Source organism: Kogia breviceps, chromosome 8 (assembly GCF_026419965.1).
Source record: "Kogia breviceps isolate mKogBre1 chromosome 8, mKogBre1 haplotype 1, whole genome shotgun sequence".
NCBI lineage: Eukaryota > Metazoa > Chordata > Mammalia > Artiodactyla > Physeteridae > Kogia > Kogia breviceps.
The window spans coordinates 105,802,722-105,821,448 of NC_081317.1; the positions used below are offsets into that span (position 1 = coordinate 105,802,722).

At 42.9% G+C, this 18,727-nt stretch overlaps 1 protein-coding gene across 2 annotated transcripts in view; it reads left to right on the forward strand.

The window, feature by feature from the left end:
- DOCK5 (dedicator of cytokinesis 5) overlaps window positions 1-18,727 on the forward strand; it is a 219,521-nt gene that overhangs the window by 97,611 nt on the left and 103,183 nt on the right. For both annotated transcript variants that reach the window (XM_067039910.1, XM_059071707.2), the window contains exons 6-11: window positions 3,994-4,142; window positions 7,263-7,398; window positions 8,528-8,685; window positions 10,194-10,275; window positions 12,841-12,970; window positions 15,862-15,934. In XM_067039910.1, the coding sequence (XP_066896011.1) occupies window positions 3,994-4,142; window positions 7,263-7,398; window positions 8,528-8,685; window positions 10,194-10,275; window positions 12,841-12,970; window positions 15,862-15,934 (728 nt within the window). The remainder of the gene's footprint in view (window positions 1-3,993; window positions 4,143-7,262; window positions 7,399-8,527; window positions 8,686-10,193; window positions 10,276-12,840; window positions 12,971-15,861; window positions 15,935-18,727) is intronic.

Genomic DNA, 18,727 nt, shown 5'->3' on the forward strand with positions numbered 1-18,727 from the left:
ATCCTTGGGAATGGATCTCATTGCTGGTCCCCTGATTTTACAGATGGGCGTATCCCTGAGGGAATAATTTGCTCAAAGTCACTTAGCAAGTTAGTGATGGAATTAGAGATAGAGACCAAGTCCCCTGTACTTTCAGCAAAGAAGGTTTACAATGGAAGAGGAGAGGTTGGTGAACAGAGGAAATATTGATTCTTTTGCAGAGGGAGAGGTGAGGTGGAGGACCAGAAAAAGAGGTTTTTGACTCTGGTCTGCATTCTTTGGGAAAGAAAGTGAAGAATAGAATCCAGGTTTTCTGACACCCAGTGGGGCGGTGCCATTGTCTCAATGGCCCTCAGAATTTCTAAATTACTCAAAGGATGGCTTCTGTATTTCTCCCACTATTGAAGATAAAGCTGTTTCTTTTTTTCTTGTCCCTTTTTTCTTCTCTTTAGAAATTCTTAAAAAAAAAAAAAAAAAAGACACCCAGAATAGAAATGTAAAAAGTGAGACCTCAAAGATAGTCAGGTAGAAAAGAGGGATAAACTCTAAGCAAATGCAGGAGTATCCTTACTGTCTAGTTAGAAGAATATTTAGATTTCTCTATTTTGTGTAGCTATTCCTCAAACCGAAACCAGAGTGTTATTTGAGTTCAAGCAGTCACAGTTTGTTTTTCGGTCGCTCCTGTGTCCCGGGCTTATTCTGCGGAGAGGATCAAAGAAATTATTAAATACATTCCTTGCCCTCCTGAATTCTGTGACAATGGCTGCTAGTATAAAAAGACTGAGATTGGGCTTCCCTGGTGGCGCAGTGGTTGAGAATCCGCCTGCCGATGCAGGGGACACGGGTTCGTACCCTGGTCCGGGAAGATCCCACATGCCGCGGAGCGGCTGGGCCCGTGAGCCATGGCCGCTGAGCCTGCGCGTCCGGAGCCTGCGCTCCGCAATGGGAGAGGCCACAACAGTGAGAGGCCCGCGTACCACAAAAAAAAAAAAAAAAAAAAAAAAAAAGACTGAGATTGGGCTTCCCTGGTGGCGCAGTGGTTGAGAGTCTGCCTGCCGATGCAGGGGACACGGGTTCGTGCCCCAGTCTGGGAGGATCCCACGTGCCGCGGAGCGGCTGGGCCCGTGAGCCATGGCCATTGAGCCTGTGCATCCGGAGCCTGTGCTCCGCAACGGGAGGGGCCACAATAGTGAGAGGCCCGCGTACCACCAAAAAAAAAAAAAAAAAAGACTGAGATTAGTGAAGGCTAGAGACAGGAGAAAAGGCATTCTGTAATGGGCAGGCTTGGGTGTAACACGGAGGAAAGATGGAGACCTGAGTCCTTGGCTCCTGGTGTTAATGGGGAGAGCTTGATTTTCTCCTCACCTGTCCTCATGTGCTTCCCCAGGAATCCAGAAAGTGTCGGGGGCCGGCCACTGCATAGAACATCCACGTAGAACAGTCTTAGGAATGTGGCAACAGAATCTGTTTCCTTAAAGTAAATGGGAAAGTCGCTTCCTTTGGTGTGTTCCAGCGTGTCTGCTCACAATCAATTTGGCAAAGTGAACCAGAAAAGAATGGCCACCTTCATCCTTCTTCGGGGGGAACTCTTGGCAAAGCAGGCTGATATGGACAGGCAATAATTAAATTGCTTTGGATAGTGTCTAATATAACTGAGACCAAGAACTTGTGAATATATGCCCCAAACAAAGCGCTGTCTCATAGAGGATCCTCTGAGTCTCGCAGCCCTTTCTTTACCATATTATGAGACCTAATATCTTAATTAAAATGAGAAGACATTGAAAAAAAATAAAATTAACTAGGAGTAGAAAAATAGGTTGCAAGAAGAAAAAAAGATCCCTTTCTGCCTGGCAGCTTTGAAAGGCAAAGTTTTATGGGCTTAATTTCTCAGTTAGAAGGGCAATGAGTTGGAAACATTTTATATGGAATTGAATGAAAAAAAAAAAAAAACCAGGGTCGTTTTACCTTTGTTTTTAAAAGTCTCGTTTATGTTTTTCTAAAGACTGGCTGATGAGAAAGAGGCAATTCAGAAAACAATAAAAACATAAAATGTAGGCTGTTTCAGAATTTTAATCAGCTTTCCCGGTCTGTGTTTTTCACATCAATGGTATTAGCAGAGCGTATTGCAATCGCAGATAAATGAGTTCTCCGTCTCTTTCTTCTGTGTTCTCACAGAACCTTGAACTTCTTGTAGGGCTCTTACCACATCTGCTAATCCAATTGTCTCCACTGTCCCCACTTAGGCTGAGGGCTGTTCACATTTACTTGTTGTTCACGAGTATCTTGGATATTTTCAGCCCTGATTCTAGTCGATAACCTGACCCAGGCATCTGTACCTGGGATTTCTGTAGAAGAGCATCACTGAAGAACATGCTGGACGGCCATAGCCACTTCTTTGTGTGGCTTTTTTTTTCTTTTTTGCGTTGTTTTTATAGCAGATCCTAATATTCCCTATCATTTTAGAAGTGTACGATTATACAAATATATCATGACTTTTCACATATAAATAAAAAAGAAGTGGTCTCATGGTATATAGGGGGTGGTGGTATATATTTGTGTATCAAAAGGAATGCACAAAACAGTTTTTCCTGACTGTTCTATCTAAAGTGGCCTCCTTCCCCCAGATATACCCTAACATATTGCTGCCCTATTTCCTTCTTGCACTTTTTATAATCTGAAATTATCCTGTGTATGTATACATAAATATTACATACATATAGTATATGTATGTAATATTATATATGATATTGATATATTTCTATTTACTATATAATTTTAATATATTTACATATACGTATACAAAAGTGTACTTATTTTTTGCTGCCTTCTCCTTCTGGAATGTGCAGGAACTTTATTTCCAGCACGTGGTAAATGCTTATTGACTTTTTTTTTTTTTTTTTTTTTAATGAATGAATCCTTTAGGTAGAACCAAGGTCATAATGGCATGGATATCAAGTATTAGACTCTTAATATGATTGAGGCACAAATAATTAGCTGGTCGTAAGTTAATTTTAGTTCAGTCAGGAAGTTCTTACTGAAGCCCAGAATGATGGTTTCATTATTCCAGGTCTAACAGTTTCCGGATGGTCTAACAATTCAGTGGGGACTTTAATATTTCACATTCTCTTTTCGATTATCCCTTATCTCTGAAATTACAATTCTTTCTCCATCTAGAATTCACGGATGCAGTACATTTTATAAAGTGCCTGCTAGCTCCTAGGGATACAAAACTGAACAAGCTCCTTGTCCTATAGGTTCTTACCATCTGAGGGGAGAGGACAGCAAGCCAAGGTGGTCCAGGTTCTGAGTGCTGGCATAGGAATAAATTCCAGCAGCTGTGGGACAGACGGCCAACCCAGAGTTAGGGTTTGGAGGAAGGGATTTCTGAGATTCTGTTAGATGTCAGAATTAGCAGTTGGAGGAGGGTGTGCTGTGTGAGCGAGAGGTGGGGAGCGTTCGGGGGCGGTGGGGGAAGAGGAGAAAAGTGGTTCCAGGTGGAGGAGTCACTTACCGAGAGAGTCTGGAGCATTTGGGAGAAACGGACATTGCTTTGCGTGGAAGGAGCGTAGGTTTTTCAGGTAGTGATTGGTGTACAGTGCATCTGGGAATGTGGGTAGGAGCCAAGATAGGAAGGACTTACATGCGATCTAGTGTATCTGGAGGACAGTGGAAATCACTGGAGGGTTTTAAGTAAAGGAGGGACGTGGGCAGAATTTTAGGGGACGTGGATGATTGGTACACTTCTGAGTTAGGACTAAGCATCCATCCTATCCATCCTACAAGTGCTTATCTGTTTCTAAAGCTGCACCAAAGAGGAGGTGGGAATGGGTCAGGGCAAAGCCATCCTAGTGATGTAACAAGGTCGCCTCAACGTGCACAGCTCACTGCATGGCAGAATTAATTGCTTAAATGACACCTCATAAAGGATCGGGTCAAAAGATGTTCTCATCTTCCATCACACCTATTTTTTTCACTTTTTTTGGTCCTTTCCTCTGCCTCATTTTCCCACCTTAGAACAACAAGGTCACGCTCTTCCGCCAGCTGCAGCAGATGACGTACAGCCTGATCGAGTGGCGGTCCCAGATCCTGTCTGGAACCCTCCCCAAGGATGAGCTGGCAGAGCTCAAGATGAAGGTCACAGCCAAAATAGATCACGGGAACAGGTAAACCAGGGATGACTGACTTTTCACTGAGAACTTGGAAAAAAACCACGCACATTCATGCTAAGGACACAGCTCACCACGAGCTTGTGATCTTGGAGTTGCCAAAGAACAATGCTTAACTCTTCTCTTTCTGCCTTGGAAAACATTTAATTTTGTAGAAGAAAATTCGGCAATGCCCTTCATGGGTCAGATCCTGTGCTGGGTCTCTGGTCTCAAGGAGATGACGGATGATCAGGGGATAGGGGGCTTGAATGGAAGCAACTCCACTGCCAGACAAACTCAGAGGGTCTGAGCATCAGAAGCTGACAATTTCAGGGACCTGGGACTATATCTTTATTCCTTTTTTTTTAGTTTTTATTTTATACTGGAGTATAGTTGCTTTACAATGTTGTATTAGTTTCAGGTGTATAGCAAAATGATTCAGTTATACATGTATCTCTTCTTTTTCAGATTCTTTTCCCATTTAGGTTATTAAAGAATACTGAGTAGAGTTCCCTGTGCTATACATCAGGTCCTTGTTGTTTATTTTATATATAGTAGTGTGTATCTGTTAATCCCAAACCATAATGTATCCCTCCCCCCTGCTATCTTTCTTCTAACAGAGGATTTTAAATCAGCATCAGACTCATTCTCTCTCTTTCTTTCTGTCTTCCCCTAAGTGGGACCATTGCTTACATTGTGTAAAAACCAGATTTGCCGGAATAGTAGAGCATGTTTTTAGCCTGTCTCCAAAACCTCTAAAGAGTGAATCACATCATTCATCTTCCGATTGGCTCGGTCAGATATGTAGGTTCCAGATGTCACCGCCCTCTGGAAGATGAAAAATTTAGTCGATTCATCAAAATTGATGGTGACCAGAGATGATTCGCCCTTCCTGACCAGCTCTTTTTAAAACACTGGGTTCGTTTCTCAGTTTTTGTTGATGATTCATTTGACATTTAATTTTTTTTTTTTTCTTGGCTGTGTTGGGTCTTCTTTTCTGCACGCGGGCTTTTTCTAGTTGCAGCAAGCGGGGGCTCCTCTTTGTTGTGGCTTGCAGGCTTCTCATTGCGGTGGCTTCTCTTGTTGCAGAGCACGGGCTCTAGGCGCGTGGGCTCAGTAGTTGTGGCTCGTGGGCTCTAGAGCGCAGGCTCAGTAGTTGCGGCGCACAGGCTCAGTTGCTCCGCCCTTGTCTGTTCATAGGACTATAACCACAGGAGCTGCACTGCTAGTCATATAGTCCCGGGGAGACTCTTAAAAAACAGCTAAGATGGGATAAAGCAGCTCCCTCCTGGCACGTGTGCTGCCTCTGTATTCTTGGGTCTTGGCACACTGTGGCATCAGCCTGGAGGCCTCCGGTCTCTGGCAAAGGATGGTAACGTCCTACAGACAGCAGACCACGCTGGCCTTTTCATTTCAGCCCTTGGAAGCAGCTCAAGAAATTAAGCTGCTCTGTCAGTGCATCCGTGACCCAGTCTCTGAGCAGCCAACAAGTCTCATTGCTCATAGTCTGGGTGGCCTGTGGATCTGGCTGCCATGGCAAGGGACCTGCCAGATTGAATCAGTTGATGGAGATGCTATAAATCAGGGAGGCGGGAAATTAGGCATTTTTCCTTTCTTGCCAAAGACTTGGCGCCTGCCACCGTTATCCCTGAACTTTCTTGCCCTGTGGACATCCTCACTCCTAGACTGCTAGTGCCTGGAATGACCTGGGTGTTCAGATTGCAGTATCCTGTTTCCACCACAGTCCCATGTCTTAGAGCTAAGCACAATTGTTTCTGCTTCTCTGTGCACATCGGGCATAAAAAGCCTTGCTGGGATGGTGCCATGCAGGGACCATATGGCCCTTACTATTCCCCTGCAGCACCCAGAGCTCCGTCTTAACACAGCCAGGGGTTTTCTTGTGCCAATAGGAGCTAACATTCGTTGAGAGCCCATTATATGCTAGATATTGTACTGTGTGCTTTCTATGCGTTATCTCATTAAATTCACACAACAGCCCTGAAGGGTAGGGAATAATTTACAGATGAGGAAACCATGCCTTTGCAAAATTAAGTAGATGACCAAAGTCATCTTGCTAGCAAGTATTAAAACCAGGATGCAAATCTTGGTCCAGCTGACACCAGAGCCCATTCTCTGAGACAGATTTTGTGATACCAACAGCCAGGACTTAACTTCTTTGATTCCTCTTTTTGCTGTTGTTGTTTTTGGCCGCGCCGTGTGTCTTGTGGGATCTCAGTTCTCCAACCAGGAATTGAACCCAGGCCACAGCAGTGGAAGCCCTGAATCCTAACCACTAGGCCACCAAGGAACTCCCTTGATCTCCTTTAAAATGGTCTTGAAAAGGACTTCCCTGGTGGCGCAGTGGTTAAGAATCCGTCTGCCAATGAAGGGGACACGGGTTCGAGCCCTGGTCCGGGAAGATCCCACATGCCACGGAGCAACTAAGCCCGTGTGCCACAACTACTGAGCCTGAGAGCTCTAGAGCCCGTGAGCCACAACTACTGAGCCTGCATGCCACAACTACTGAAGCCCGCATGCCTAGAGCCTGAGCTCCGCAACAAGAGAAGCCACCGCAATGAGAAGCCCACTCACCACAACAAAAAGTAGCCCCTGCTCGCCGCAACTAGAGAATGCCCGCGTGCAGGAACGAAGACCCAACACAGCCAAAAATAATAAATTAAATAAATTAATTTAAAAAAACAACAAAAAACAGTCTTGAATTAAGCACTGTCCCCCAGGCCTGTGCTTTTAAGGAAATCGGGGCAAGCTCCCTAGTATCTGAGCATTCGTCTTTCGTAGTTCCTATAGCAAACTACAGATGATTAGGGGAAAGAAGCATTGGTCAGACGATTTTGATTAGAACTAGCACCAATTTTGCCTTTCCTGTTGAGGTTCTGCAGACCAAATTACTTTGCATATTATATGAGTTTGGGTAACATTTTCATAAGTTTTTTTAGCATTGTTGTTGTATGGAAAGGAAGCAAAAATTGAAAGGAGAAAAGCCAGTGAACTCTTCTTATCTTGACTTGTCTGGCACCCAGCCTTTCAGCTGAATCCTCTGGGTTCTTCCTTGAAGACTCTTCAGGAAAGTGTCTGCTCCTGACGAGGAGAACCGACTGACCGTTTCTTTCTTTCTAGAATGCTGGGGTTGGATCTGGTTGTGCGAGACGACAATGGGAACATCTTGGACCCAGATGAAACCAGCACCATCGCCCTCTTCAAAGCCCATGAAGTGGCCTCGAAGAGGATTGAGGAAAAGATCCAAGAAGAGAAGGTGAGCTTCCTCAAATGTGCAGACTTTGGCCACAGAGGTTCCATTTTTGCTTTTGTTTTTAATGAAGGAAAAGGAGTTAAGACAACAGAGGTAGAAACGTGGTTTAGAAAATCATTCATTTCCTCATTTTAGAAGCAAAATATGACAAAAAGAACAAGGCAGTTTTGTACATTCTGACCTGGGAAGATTGCAAAGATAATATATTAAGCAGAAAAGAGCAAGATGCAGAACAGTGTGTATAAAAGACTATTATTTGTGTTTCAAAAAAGAATATACATACATCTGTACTTGCCTGTGTGAAGACTAACTGTAGTGATAGACAAGAAACTGACAATTAATGGATGCCTCTGGGAAGGAGAACTGGGCGGGAGAAAAGCCTCTTGACTCTGTAAACTTCTGTATTTAATACATAGATCGTGATTTCCAAACTAAATAAAATAATATTTACAGATAAAGTGTTTGAAAGATTTTAAAAACAGTAATTGGACAATAAATACAAATTCAAAAGGTATAGAAAAAGAGAAAAAGAAAAAAGTCACCTATATTATGACTGCCCTGACATACTGATGTTTAGGTATATATTCTTCCAGTCTTTCTGTTCTAATGAGTAGAGGTTTCTGTTTATTTCGTTTAGTTTGTAGGTTTTATTTCTTCAGCACAGTTGTAATAACATTCCATTGTGATTCTGGATCTAATGGCTAATCATGCCTGAAGGTGGACCCGTCCAGTGGAATCTCTTATTTGCAATGAGAGTTAGTCCCCAAAAGAAGAATAATGAATCATGATGTTTATGCTTTTGAGGTTTACCCAGAAACTGTCGTGAGAGATGAGAACTTCTTAAAGCTACTAAAACCCTGAGTTATCATAAACTTTAGATATATGCTCTTTAGACAGCATTTATTGAATTACTGGGGTTCAAGGCTCTTCACAGGGCCACCTTGATCCTCTAAATAATAATGGTTCTCTTTTTCTCACTTGATCACTTCTCCACTCACACACACTTTCTTCTCAGTAAGTGCTTCTCTCGGGTGGTAATTATATTTGACTCCCGTTTGCAGGCCAGAGTCTTTGCTAGTGTTTCCCACTTGCTGAAACCAAGATGCTTTTCTGTCTTGTCCTCTGTGTTCAGTCAATTCTGCAGAACCTGGACTTGCGGGGCCAGTCCATCTTCAGTGCCGTGCATACCTACGGCCTCTATGTGAACTTCAAGAACTTTGTCTGCAACATTGGGGAAGACGCAGAGTTGTTCATGGCCCTTTACGACCCGGACCAGTCCACGTTCATCAGGTAGTAGAGACCCAGGTCATCTTCCGTCAACCTTGCAAAAATACCCAGCCTTCACCTGTCTCCTTCCTGAGGATTTCTTTGCTGGGTTTGAGAGGGGAAGATGGAGAAGAAGGGGAGGATTTCTAGGCAGTAGAAAATAAAACCCTTTGGGTCACTAAGCCACTCTGAATAGCTGCTGAAACAGTGCAGTAGTAACAGTTTGTGTACTCCCTGGGTCTTAGAAATCACAGAAAACTCATCTGAACATGGTGACAGGAGCAGAGAATTCAGAGGAGTATAAGAGAGGGGTGAGGGAGGGGTGACTCAGCAGAGCACTGAGAATTTTAGGGCAATGAAACTATCCTCTATGATACTGTCATGGTGGCTGTGTGTCATGACACATTTTTCCAAACCCATAGAATGTCCAACACTAAGAGTGACCGCTAATGTAAACTGTAGACTCGGGGTAATAATGACCTCTCACTGTAGATTCAATGATTATAAGATTGTACCATTCTGCTGGGGGTTGTTGATAAAGGGGGGGGGGGCTGGGCATGGAGGGAAACCTAGGGGAAGTCTGTACCTTCGGCTCAACTTTGCTGTGAACCCAATACTGCTCTAAATTAAAGACTTTAGCAGGTGATTATAGGCTTTGTTCAACCCTACAGTCATGCTGCCACTGAGCAGCTAAGAAAACAGGTTTATTCTTGAGAAGATGGTTAAAAGTAATTACTGACAAATTATTTATTATTTTTTAAATAAATTTTTTAAATAATTAATTTATTAATTTATTTATTTTTGGCTGCGTTGGGTCTTCATTGCTGCACACGGGTTTTCTCTAGTTGTGGCGAGCGGGAGCTGCTCTTCTTTGCGGTGCGCGGGCTTCTCATTGCGGTGGCTTCTCTTGTTGCGGAGCACGGGCTCTAGGCACACGGGCTTCAGTAGGTGTGGCACGCAGGCTCAGTAGTTGTGGAGCACAGGCTCTAGAGCACAGGCTCAGTAGCTGCGGTGCACGGGCTTAGTTGCTCCGCAGCATGTGGGATCTTCCCAGACCAGGGCTCGAACCCGTGTGCCCTGCATTGGCAGGCGGATTCTTAACCACTGCGCCACCAGGGGAGCCCCAAAATTGTTTGTTATCTAAAATAGAAAGCTTATTGCAGTGTGGTGCTGTGGATTCCAGGGGATGGACTTGGAATGATTCTTACAATATTATTTTCCTGATTCAGCAAAACTGAAACTTTTATACAAAGGATTTGAGATGGAAGATAGACCCCAGATAGAATCTGGTAGAATCTACTGTGTCTGTGCCCGTCTTGAGCAGTGCTTGTCATGGGGCTCTAGTGGGTGTGCCTCGGAGAGCCAGTCTACAGCCAGGAGACCAGAGGGCAGTCATTGGTGTGATCTCAGACCTGCCTGGTGAACTTCACTGGGCTCTTCTGGGCCACCTTTCGACCCTAATAAGTCTATACTGAGAGCAGCTTCCTCTCCACTGAGGTGCTCACTGAGAATTTTTTTTTTCCCTTCATCAGTGAAAACTACCTAATTCGTTGGGGCAGCAATGGAATGCCCAAGGAAATCGAGAAGCTCAATAACCTTCAAGCGGTCTTTACTGTAAGTCCTACCTATGTTTAACCCTTTCCTTTGTTTGTGATATTCACAGGTGCACGTGACAAGTATATGGAAAATTTAAAAATGAACACATGAAAATAACAATCATCGTAATCCCTCTAGCAGGAGGGACCCACTCATTTGTTCACCAAATTTTTTTTATTGAGCACCTGTCAGAGGCCAGGCACTTGAGATACATCAGTGAACACATCAGATAAAATGTCCTGGTTCTCAAGGAGCTTTTTGTCCTAATGGGGAAGTCAGTAATAAGCAGTAATCAGATAGATGAGGACTTGTATAGAATGTTAGAGGTCGTGAGTGCTTTGGGGGGATTGCGAGTTTCTGGGCTGGGGGAGGGTTCCTGTCTTAAATAGGTGGGTCAGGGCAGACCTTGATGAACAGGAGCCTTTGAGCAAGAACTTCCAGTTGACGAGGGGGTGAGCTGTGCAGATAAAGGGGGGAACCTTCCAGAGCCAGGTTACAGTCGGGGCAAAGACCGGACTAGACTTTTCTGTTGGCTTATATTTGAATGGACTTTTCCCTCTCTTTCTCCACTTCCCCGAGGCAGGAGGAGGTGTGCTGCTGTAAATGGATCAAGTGCCAGGAAATGTATTGGGCTAGAGCTTGGGGCCTGGTGACTCTCTTTTTCATGGGCTAGGAACTTTCTTGGGATTCTTTCCTTTTTTTTTTTTTAGCACAGGCTCCAGACGCGCAGGCTCAGTGGCCATGGCTCACGGGCCCAGCCGCTCCGCAGCATGTGGGATCTTCCCGGATCGGGGCACGAACCCGCGTCCCCTGCATCGGCAGGCAGACTCTCAACCACTGCACCACCAGGGAAGCCCTCTCCCTTTTTTTTGACATCAGTGCTTGAAATGCCCTGGAGCTGCTGCCACCTCCTCTGAGCAGCCTTGGTGGGCAGGTTTTCCAGCTCCCATCAAGCCTAAAAGAGATACTGGCTTCCTTTTCTCCCTTTTTCCCTTAAGCCACACCCATATTTTGTCTGCTTATTCTCTTACCACTCTTACAGTAAGGAAAACAGAGTCTAAGGTAAAGCACCAAAGGAAGTGATAGGAAGGAGCATTGGTCCACTGCTTCCGTCCTGCCTGCCTGCCTGCCTGCCTTCATTTCTGCTTCTTATTATTCATTCCATCTATTGACCTCCTACCCCTATGACAAAAGTGGTCTATTACTATCCCTGCACTGACCCATCCACATCTTCACCACCTCGTAAACATCGACAGAAAAGAGCTTAGAACTCTTGCGCAAATCTCTCCCCAAGACGCAGAGTATTTCCTCAATTCTAAGATATGTGAGGTTTTTTGCCCCTGAAATCAACAGGCATTTATCAGTCAATGCGTACATTATTTAACAAAAAACAAAACCAACACATTTAAAAAGGTGTTATTGAATCATTGGTCCATCTTCTAATCAATACCGTTTCAGAATAGCTGCAATTCACCCCCTCCCCTCCTCCCCCCACCAATTAGGCCCTTCCTATATGCAAATTTCATGTCCAGCTTTTTCAATTAAATAAAATGTGGTGACTGATTCTTTGGTCATTGAGCATTCTACAGAAACTTCATTTATAAATGATTGCATATTATTAAATAATATCAGTGTGCCCCAGTTTATGTAACCAGTCACTTAAAGTCTTTATCTTTATATTAACAGGAGCCTCACAAAACCTAGAGTAGAAATTCAAGGTGAATATCATCATCGGTATATATTCCTATCTTGGAGACCTGAGTTAATTTGATTATAGTGGATAGATATGGATTGATTGTTTAAAAAGTAATTCTTGATTCAGTAAAGAGGCCTTGGATAGCTGTTTCATGAAAAGAATTTGAGATGCAGTTAAATCATTTCTGATATTAAAGTAAATGAGATATGTGAGCTCTTTTGTGGGTTTACCTAGGAATACTAAGGATATTCCTAAGGAATATCCTTAGGAATACAAACAAGCACAGGGCATGAGCCACAAAAAGACAGAGACATTTCATCTACACATTTCTCATTAGTCAACACACACCCAGAAGCTCTCCATGGGTATCTCTCATAAAACAGATGAATAATTACAGAAAGCAGTGCATGTAAATTTCTGTGTTATAGTTGCCTCACAGGATTATTTGGAAGGTGAAGTGAAATATCACCAGCATGTGTAGATACCCAGTAAATGTCAGTGTCTTGTAAGTTTTAATTTCATTTGACACTGAAACGCGTCTGGTGCTCAGATATGCCCTGGCCAGGATATAAGGTAGCAATGACAAGGGACCCCATTTTTAAATACCCTGCGTAAACTGGACACTCGAGATTGAATACGATCTGATTTATAAATTTGAAGTAGGAGCTGGGGAATTTTAAAAATTCTTTTTTTTTGAATACAGTCATTTTTCTCTGATGCTGTGATAGTTCTTGGGTGGATAGGGGGAAGAGAGGAGTCCTTCTGATATTTCAGCATGAGGAAGTATGCTCTGGACGGTGTTTTATTGTAGAGTGAAAAGAAAAGAGAAATGCATGGGACCAGGTGATGTAGTGTGACCTCCATTTCTGTCCTCTTGGCCCCTGTAGGACCTCAGCAGCACAGACCTCATCCGGCCCCGCATCAGCCTCGTGTGCCAAATTGTCCGGGTTGGCCACATGGAGCTGAAGGAGGGGAAGAAGCACACATGTGGACTCCGAAGACCCTTTGGAGTAGCAGGTACAGAAAGAACCCGAGATGGATGTAAAGTGGTATGGCCACTGGGAAAGCAGTATGGCGGGGGCCTCAAAAAATTGGATTAGGATCCAGCAATCCCACTTCTGTATCCCCAAACGAATTAAAAGCAGGGTCTCAAAGAGATGTTGTCACACCCACCCAGGTTTACCACAGCGCTGTTCACAATAGCCAGAGCAACCCAGCTGTCTGTTGACGGATGAATGGAGAGACAAAATGGTCTTTCCATACAGTGGAATGTCATTCAGCCTTAAGCAGCCCGTGTCCCCTGCATTGGCAGGCGGATTCTCAACCACTGCGCCACCAGGGAAGTCCACTGTGAATGTTTTTAATGCCACTTTGAGCTGTACATTTAAAAATGGTCAAAATGGCAAATTTCATGTTATGTGTATTTTTCCACAGTAAAAAAAAAAAAAATTAAAAGAAATATAGAGAAGAGGGAGGAAGGAGAGAGGAGACCCAGAGACAGTGCAAGATGAATTTGGTTGTTAGTGTTAGGATCAGACACACCGCGTTTACTGCCTGGAACTGCCAGGTAGCTTTTTGTGGGTTCTGTGTCCTCAACTAGATGCCCCTGCTTTGTTTCTCCCTCACTGCCCAGCACTGTGTCTTGTACACAGCAGGGCCCTCTCAGTAAAGCCTCCGTGTGACTGTTGTAATCTTCCCTGACTGCGGCTGCGTATTGATTTTAATTGAATAAAATTCTCCTGGGAAAGTGGTTTGTATGTCTAGGAAATTGGCTCTTCCAAGGCAACATTGCTTTCAAAGAGGGTCCTTGGCGTAAATCAAACTCCACAGCCTTCCAGGAGGCCCTCCATTTTCCTCTGTAGTTTGTTAAAAGGAGGAAATATATTTTTGGTCTTGCACTGACATTTTGGTCCCTAAGGAGTTTTGAAAGCCATCACTTCTGGCCCTGGAACGAGGGCCCAGAAACTGCACGTTGTCAGGGTTGACCTGTGGGTTACGTGGCTGGGGAGGCAGCCTCTGTACCCAGGAAGCTGTGTGCCTCGTGCATCCCTTGAACGGCCTTTGCACTGCACCTGCTCTCAAGGTTGACCAGGCTCTGTCTCGAGGGGACAGCACTACTTCCTGATAGTGAATTAAAATAAAAGCCCAGAAAAGGCACGGAACCCTGGCCTAGGACTGCTTAGCCATCTACGCGGCAGTCTATTCTTTCATAAAATATTTAAGGAATATTCCGGGTCGTTGTCTTTCAAACTGGGCCATAGAGGTTCCAACATCAAGCTCAAGGCTTTTATTTGCTCTTCCATTTCAGGGTGTACGTGTGTTCATTCAGGGCGTGGAGATTAATTTACTTAGAGCTTTGACGCCACGTATCAGCAGAAATTAGGAGTAACTAGATGATGTCATTCACAAATGAACTGCCTATTTGGGGGTTCAAATAGAATTTCTCCAGTGTGTGTGTGTGTGTGTGTGTGTGTGTGCGCGCGCGTGCGTGCGTGCGTGCAGTGTTTGCAGGGGTCTATTAAGGGCTGATAGCAAGTTGATGTCATGCCCTGCTTTCTACAGCTTCCTTTCACTAACTTTATTCATTCCCAAGCCTTATGCACTATATGTTCGGGTTGATTTGAGAAAGCATTTCCTCCCTTTTCTTTAGTTTTTCTTATGATTATTGTCTCGTATCTCAGTATTTCTTTTAATCGCCAAATGGATTACCTGTGACGTGGATCATTAGTGTGTGTTTTATGGCTAGATTGTAATTTATTAACCAAGGAATGGCTTCTTGCCATGGCCCCTGCCTAACCTCAGCAGCTGTAGAGTGAATGGCCTACTTATTAGTTCTCTAGGCAGCAGGCGTAGTTAGGTTAAATGGTTTGGCCCTGTAATCGCTGTTGGGTTCATACCCTGGCTTTACCACTTAAACTTCTGACCTAGGGAAAATTACCTACCTTTCCTGTAGTCAGTTTCCTCATCTCTTAAAGGAGGGCTAATATTAATATTTGTATAAATAAGATACTCCATGCAGTAGGGTTACAACAGCGCTTCCTTCATAGCTCTTCCTGGGCATCAAAGACCAAATCACTCTAAGGTCTTCTAGTCTGTGCTGTTGGTGCCCTGGCTGCCCTTCATTTATGTGGAAACCAGGTGAGAAAATATCAAATCAGAGGGACAGTGGACCACTGCAAGTCTTGAGTTCCTCTCCCAGGTCTTTTATTTTATTGACACTCCTGCGAAAAAAAAAAAAAAGAGTGTTCTCTGGGTCCTGGAACGCAGGCTTACTAAAAAGTGTCAGTGTCACGTGACTCAAGAATTCACCAACTTGGTCTAGTAGAATTTTTTTTCTTTTAAAGAAGATGTTGGGGGTAGGAGTTCCTTAATTAATTTATTTATTTTTGCTGTGTTGGGTCTTCGTTTCTGTGCGAGGGCTTTCTCTAGTTGTGGCGAGCGGGGGCCACTCTTCATCGCTGTGCGCGGGCCTCTATCGCGGCCTCTCTTGTTGCGGAGCGCAGGCTCCGGACGCGCAGGCTCAGTAGTTGTGGCTCACGGGCCCAGTTGCTCCGCGGCATGTGGGATCTTCCCAGACCGGGGCTTGAACCCGTGTCCCCTACATCGGCAGGCAGACTCTCAACCTCTGCGCCACCAGGGAAGCCCAGTAGAATGTTTTAAAGGAGGTAGTCTGCGGGGTTGATCCAAGAATACCCAAGCCCCTTCCTCAGCCCCGATGAATAGATCTTCTGCTAGGCTGGGGACGCTGGGAGTCATCATTGGCAAAGAAATAAGAGAAACGTCCCTGTTTGCTCTCACTCTCTTTCTTCGTCCAGGGTTCTATGTTTGCTGATACTGTAATTTTCCATAGTTCCTCACTGAGGCCTGAAGCAATTAGTTTCTTTAATTAAGTTTTGTCTTTTTCCTAGTGATGGATATTACCGATATCATACATGGGAAGGTGGATGATGAAGAAAAGCAGCATTTTATTCCCTTTCAGCAGTAAGTACTTTGGCATTATCCCAGGTGACTTGAGACCTGGATTAGGCCTTTGGATGGTGTGTTAGAACCAGGTGCTAGGAACCTTTTGCCCAGTTAGAAAAGGAAAGCTCTTAAGCGGGAAAATTGTCAGAGCGGAGCGGACAGAAGACTTTATTCAAAGTCCTTCACACTGCACTCCATTAAGAGGGTAACTGAACTTTCCTGATTCTACAGAAATGACCAAAGGAACGTAAGGGGCAAACCTACCAGATGATGGTGCCATTTAAATGCCAGAAATGCCAAAGTTTATCTGTACTTTGTCCTATGGAACAGGTATCACAGAGGACGAGGTCAAGCAGAATAGCACAGGGCTTCTCAGACTGTAACCTGCACATGAAGCACCTGGGATCTTGTTAGAATGCAAAACACGATCTGGTGGGTCTGGAGTCTGCATCTGACAAACTTCTAGGTGATGCTGCTACTGCAGGTCTGGGGCTCACACTTGGAGTAACAAAGGTTTAGGAGATGCGAGAGTGAAGGGTAGACTAATCCTTGTTTTCTAGCAAGCGGAGGACAGCCAGCCTGGGAATGCATGGAAGCTTTCCCCGCAGAGCTGCACTCAGCTTCCCATACTGAGTTTAGGAGCTGGAGCCCTGGGTGGGCCACTGGGGGATGTTGGAGAGCTACTCTCTATCCCCGTAACGCTGAAGGAGCGTGCGTGTGAACATCATGACTGGCTCATACTCTAGCAAGCTTGCGCCACTTACCTCGCACAGGTGGCTGGGACGTTGCTGGATCTGACTCCTAACAGGGCAGTCTTGTCAGTGAGAAAAAATGATTGTCTCGGCCAGTATGCGGCCACCACAACAGATCAGTATGACAAACCGAGAATTCCAAAAACCAGCCCAAGGATATTGGAGTTAATATGTGATTTTATTAGTAATAAGTAATATGGTTATATATTTTTAAAAATTATTTTAAAATATTAATTTTAAAATCAGTGGAGAAAGATAAACTATGCAAAAGATAGTGTTTGAGAAAGTTAGCTAACCATTTAAGAAACATAAGTTAGATCCTCATCTCCCAACTTATACCACTGTAAATTCCAGATGATAACATATATAAGTGTAAGAGCCAAAAATCTTAAAGTACTATAGGAAAACAGAAGTTTTATACGATGTGATGTGTGGGAGGCCTTTCTGAGTCAGACACCAAAGATTCGACTAAAGAAGAAAAATTGATAGGTTTAGCCACACAGAAATTTTAAACAACTTACACACAGAAAAAATTTAATAAAATCTTTGCAATGTCTATGAAAAAGAATAAATATTTCTAAATTATAAGGAATTAATACAAGTTCATAAGGAAGTAACAAGGAAACATACACATGCAAAGAAATGTCCTATAAATTCATTGACAATCAATGAAAGGCAAATGAAACAATGAGGTTTAGTTTTGGGGTTGACGAAGTTTTAAAAATATATGATATCCAACGTTCAGTGGGTATAAATACTACTTATAAGAATATAAATTGTTACAATGCATTAAAAACCTTAAAATTTAGAAATTTCAAAGAATATACTCCATAATTAACAGTGATTATTTCTGTTGGTGTAACTCTAGCTGATTTTGCCCCTCTTTTGGTTTAACTCTGCTTACTATTCTTTCTACAATAAATAGGTATTATATGTAATTTTATTTAGAATATAAAAATCCTTATCTTTCATTTTAAAGTCCAGCACTTTTGGATAAGTTTCTAAGTATGATAGTATAAATAGTTTGTGCTAAGTAGTACTTCCCTTCTCATCCAGAAGCTGCTATTAATAATTTTCAAAATATGTACTTATCTAGTATCCTACCACCTATACACTGACCCTCCAAGAATACGGTGAGGTAAATATTTCATGTAGCTTAGTGCTAGTGTGAATTATGACACAACTTTCAAATTCATGAATGCTGCTCTCAATGTAAATATGTATATTTAATGTGTGATATATTAAATTAATACATATAATATATTAAAATATATAATTTTATATTAATGCATTAAATTAAATGATTTCATATATTAAACCAACTATATTACAATATCTTATGTAAATATAATAAATATTAAATAAAATACATAGCATAAATGTGAATATATACATACATAAAATATAAATATACTTGTGATAATATAAATAATTTTCATATCCATGAATGTTGTTTCTGTTATATATACATATATTATAATTATGTCCTATGTATATATGTATAATATATGTATATTTTATATGTATATATGTACTAGGAGCAGCATTCATGGATGTGGGAGTTATATGAAATATTATATAATAACATATAATATTATATATGTTTCAATATATGTGAATTATCAGGGCAGCGTTCATGGATATGAAATTTATTCTACTCCATACAAATAATATTATAAATATATATAAAATAGGAGCCACATTATAGATATGAGTTATCTCAAACGTGTTTCTCTGTATTTGTCTCACTTTCTGAGGTGGGTTTCTTCTTGGGTTATGTGCCTCCCCACTTACTTTCTGAACCAGCTCTTACCTGGCAGCTGTGTTGAAACAGTGAGCTTTCAGACTGTCTCCACCGTATAATAATACAAGCTTTGAGTCTCCAAGGAGCCCGGCCCTAATTTGATTACCACTCACTGTGTGGCCAACAGCCACTGTACAGCTTTCACGATGCAAATGACAGCCTCTGGCATTGAACTCCTAAGATTTATGGCAAAGGCTTTCATAACTTACCTCGAAAGCTTTATAGCGATCATATATTGGGAGAGTTTTACGCGTG